The sequence below is a fragment of the Pteropus alecto genome, unplaced genomic scaffold (assembly GCF_000325575.1).
Source record: "Pteropus alecto unplaced genomic scaffold, ASM32557v1 scaffold87, whole genome shotgun sequence".
In the NCBI taxonomy this organism is placed as follows: domain Eukaryota; kingdom Metazoa; phylum Chordata; class Mammalia; order Chiroptera; family Pteropodidae; genus Pteropus; species Pteropus alecto.
The window spans coordinates 18790547-18794858 of record NW_006443225.1 but is presented as its reverse complement, the minus strand read 5'-3'; the positions used below and the strand labels follow the sequence as shown (position 1 = coordinate 18794858).

At 49.8% G+C, this 4312-nt stretch overlaps 1 protein-coding gene across 11 annotated transcripts in view; it reads left to right on the top strand.

Moving 5' to 3' along the window:
* The window catches only part of TPD52 (tumor protein D52), a 40024-nt gene that overhangs the window by 25815 nt on the left and 9897 nt on the right, over window positions 1–4312 (top strand). For all 11 annotated transcript variants that reach the window (XM_025041150.1, XM_025041152.1, XM_025041151.1 and 8 more), the window contains 2 exons: window positions 840–988; window positions 2362–2463. In XM_025041150.1, the coding sequence (XP_024896918.1) occupies window positions 840–988; window positions 2362–2463 (251 nt within the window). The remainder of the gene's footprint in view (window positions 1–839; window positions 989–2361; window positions 2464–4312) is intronic.

Below are 4312 nucleotides of genomic sequence, written 5' to 3'. Positions count from 1 at the left end.
TACGCATTCGCCTTTCTCCAGAGCTTCCGCCTTGCGTCCCGGCCTCCTCGCGTGATTTACAGCCTCACACAGCATCGCACGCTGTCACCTCAGGGCTTCTCTGTCCAGCTCTTTCCAGCGTCCCCTCCCAACGCTATTACGCTTTCTCAAGCTGGATCGTCAAGTGGAAAAGACTCTGATCCGTCAAGAGACTCTTTCCACACCAGGCACATCCCTCGTGGCCACTCGATGTGGGTGGGGCCCACTTCCGGGCACCCCGACCCATCGGCATCGGGGTCCACTTGGGACTTCTGCACGGCCCCTGGGGGAGACAGTCTGATTTACTGACGGCCGTGTCCTGGGCAGGCACTGGGACTGACATTTCCAGTGTAAACTCATGGGACGCATGCAGCAAGGTCGGATTTTGTGCACGTTTGATGGGGGATGGAGATTCGTTTGATGTGGTACACAAATATGAGTTTTTTTGCGAGCTTTCAGGAATAAACGTCCAGCTGGGAATGAGAACCAGCGATCAGGAGAGGACATGTTAGAATAATTCGAGTGTTATCTGTGTAGTTTCCAGCTGTACGTCCCCATGAGACAGCTGTGTAAGGATGTGTAGGGCCGGGAGAGAAGGCTGAGGACCACTCAAGACGGAAACACACAGCAGAGAAAAGAGGAGCTTGCGGGAGACGTCAGCACGTGACCAGTTTTCTTAACAACATATGTATGTTAGTTTTAAAGAGACAGGTAAAGGAATATAACTGTTTTTAAATGACTAGAACGTTGAGCGCAGTTTGGCACTCATAATCTAATACCGGGCAACCTTGCTGTGTTCTTACCCATCCTCTCCCTCACAGGTAGAAGAAGAGATCCAGACTCTCTCTCAGGTGTTGGCAGCTAAAGAGAAGCATCTAGCGGAGATCAAGCGCAAACTCGGCATCAATTCGCTGCAGGAACTGAAGCAGAACATTGCCAGAGGCTGGCAGGACGTGACCGCGACGCCTGCGTACGTGCCCTCGGTCATACGTCCCTCCAGAGTGTGAAGGGTGCTCGGGCTCTTCCTGTCTGGGGCGGGGAATGGGATCGAAGGAGGATGAGGACACTTCTGCGACTTTTCTTTGTAGCACACGGGGGACTCCCCGCCCCAGTTCTCAAGTGGATCTGCCCCTCTCTGTCTTCTAGACAGTGCTGGGCAATGGAACGAAAAGCAGCCTCCCAGGAGTCGAAGAAACAAAATTTAAGTTCCCGAAATGTTACGTATCGCCTGGCCAGATATGTACACGTGTCACCCGACAGAGCGCGTGTGACATAGCCTGGAGGAGGGACAGGGCTGGATAAGTTTCGGGGTCCCAGACCTCCCGGCAGGTGGAAGCAGGCTCTGTCCGTAGCGTAGGATGCTCGGTTGCCATCTCTGGTGCGTGCCGGTGGCAGAGGCTCACCCCTTAATCTTCTTGTCGTTTTGGTCACACAGCTTTTGACGTGGCATTGTCAAAAGTGATACGTTTTTGTTTCCCGCACGCTTCCGGTAACAGATTCCAAACTCTGTTCTCTGTCGTGCATTCAGTCCCATCCGCCGAGCTGGTGGCCAGCAGCGGTGGGGCTGACTGCGCCCTTGAGTGACAGGGCTACGGTGCCCTCCCCTTTGGTCCACATGAGTAGGCAGTGGGGACACATGTGGGAAACTGTTCTTGGGCCGGACCACCATGAACCGTATCTGTTTTTAATATCGAACTTGAAAGGGTGAGTAAACATGCCCGAGCACTCCTTTATGGAACGTGAGGCTCTTAACCTATCATGTTGTTTTTGTTTTTCCGTTCGCTCATCCCTGGGGAGATGAGAAGAGCGAGGTGGTAAATCATGGCTTTGTGTCACAGCAGACCTCACACTCAGTTTAAGTATCGTACCTTTCACATCCTCTGCGGAGAGCCCACAAGTCTTTTTTTGGTAATTGTGCCGGCATGCAAGATTGAAAAGGAAACTCTTTATGCTCATAAATTCATTTGGATAATGAAGTCTTGCTCCGGCCCCTTTTTAGGAGATAAGCTTGTAGGAGGCATGTGAGGAATTTGATTTCATTTTTGTGTAGCTCGGCTCAGGTGGAACAGGCAGCAAGACAGGGTATCATTTCTTTCAGCCTCTGGTTCATTTTTCTTTGCTCCCTGTCTGTTTTCAGCCCTTCCCTTGATTTATTTGGCCCTGCCTTCTCAGCCTGTCTCTTTCCAGCTGACCCAGCACCACAGAAGATTGTGCCCGAAGTGATGGTTAAGGATAAGATGATGTGATGCTGAGCTGATGGTTGCAAAGTGTTTTAGAATGTTCTAGAAAAAAAAAAAATGGCTAGCTTACTTTTCTTCGCTCTGTTTTCATAATTTAATATAGATACAAGAAGACGTCTGAAACCTTGTCTCAGGCTGGACAGAAGGCTTCAGCTGCTTTCGCGTCCGTGGGATCAGTCATCACCAAAAAGCTGGAAGACGTAAAGTATGTCCTCACTTTTCCTTTTCAGTGAAGTAGCCGGGGCAAATTACCATGTGCTGTGGCTGCCTTTGCCTCCTGACTCTGGTTCTGGGTGATGCTGGATTCTGTTCCTTCAAACCGGGACTGAAGTGTTGCCACAGTTCTTCCAGACATAGCCACCTAACTTTTAGGCGTAGTATTCAAAAAAGATCGTTTTATGAATACGTTTAAGATTGTTGAAAAATTCTGGTTGTGAACTTTTGTCCTTGGAGTCATTCCTGGTCATCCAGGGTAAGTATGTCTGTCGTGATTGCAAGTTCGTGGTCGTGGGCCGAGCCTTGTGTCTCACTGGGGACCAGTTCAGGGGTGCTGAAGGGCACGCCGGGCCTGAGACCTGCCTTCCCCTCTGGGCGGTGTGTTTCACACCGCATCGTGACTCCATGCCGCTCACTTGGGCACTGATTGTCGCTAATTTGCAAACATGTCTACCTTCCTGCTTAGGCCCAGATCTTGATTTTGAGCTGTTGCCTTTTATTTTGCGTTTATCGTTTGGATGAGTCTGTAGAATTTCTCCCGGCCATTTTGGTGAAACCGCTTCACTGTGCCTTCGTGTGCCCCCCCACCCCACCTGTGGATTGGGACCGTGCCGAAAGTGACAGACGTCGTGTGAATTTGCTGTGTTTCTTTTGGCATGAAAGATTTGTGCTTAAAACACAAAACCCTCAGATTGCATGACTTCATGTTTTTCGTCTGTGGGGAAAGTAGATTTTACAACCAGAATTTTGGGGGCCGAACAAGTTTGGCGACCAGTGGGTTAGACTGGACGGGCCGTCATCGTTCTAAGCGTGATGTCCTAAGCGTAGCCTTCTCGAGCCCTGTCGACGATGATATACCCACCTCTCAGGTGCTCTCTTTCCGTCCAAGCTGACTCGATCGTGTAGCACTTCAGAGTCCGGTTAAAACCTTGCACAACCGTTAAGAAGTAGGCGATTTCATCCTTAGATTCACCAGCACGTCCCTTCTGTTTTAATGCTGACCCTGGCTTCTCGCAGACTGCACGGGCTGTCACACTCCTTTAGGTAAGGAGCGTTTGAGCCGTCACCGCAGAATTGCACTTGTCTGAGACAAGTGTGCCTCCCTCGAGTATGACGCCACCGCGGGTGGCCGCGTTTGTCCCTTATGTAATGTCCTTGCGTTTGGAATATTTTTTCCCTCTAACACTATTCCTGTTTTTTAAGGGAGGGTTTCTTGTATACCATGGGTGATGGGGAAATTAAAAGAAGAAGAATTCAGCACTGGTTCAAAGGGATATGGGAATGATTTCGACTGTTTGTTTTTTTTTTTTTTAACTTATTTATTTGATTCAAAGAAGCAGCCCCATGGCGTGCAAGATCCCTCCCTTTGCGTGTCTGACGTGTGTGTTTGGCACGCTCGTTTCTTCTGTGCTCTGGCGAGGACGGGCTGTTGGCCTGCGTCCCGTGATGTGGGCGCAGTGTTCTGCGTGTGTGCTGCTTCGACTCGCAGTTTTCCGTCTTATATAGGTTTTTCGTGAGAAAATATATGTAAGATGAAATAGACTAGTACTCTGCCCTTTTTAGCGCCTGTTTTACTAGCTCATAGATTTTACTATTTATTATTTCTTTACACTAGTTATATTCTTGAACTACGCACACAAGGAAATTTCATGGCTGCAAAAGGAAAAGCAGAGTCTATCAGGCCAATTAGAAAGCACGTGAAGACGTCAGCGCAAACCATGCCTTCCAGAAGGAGTCTCGTGATGTGGGGCCAGCCTCTCCTCTCCCCCAAACGGACCGTGCACCCAACAAGCAGTCGGGGGGGACCAAGGTGGGGGCGGGTCTTCAGAACGTCAGCA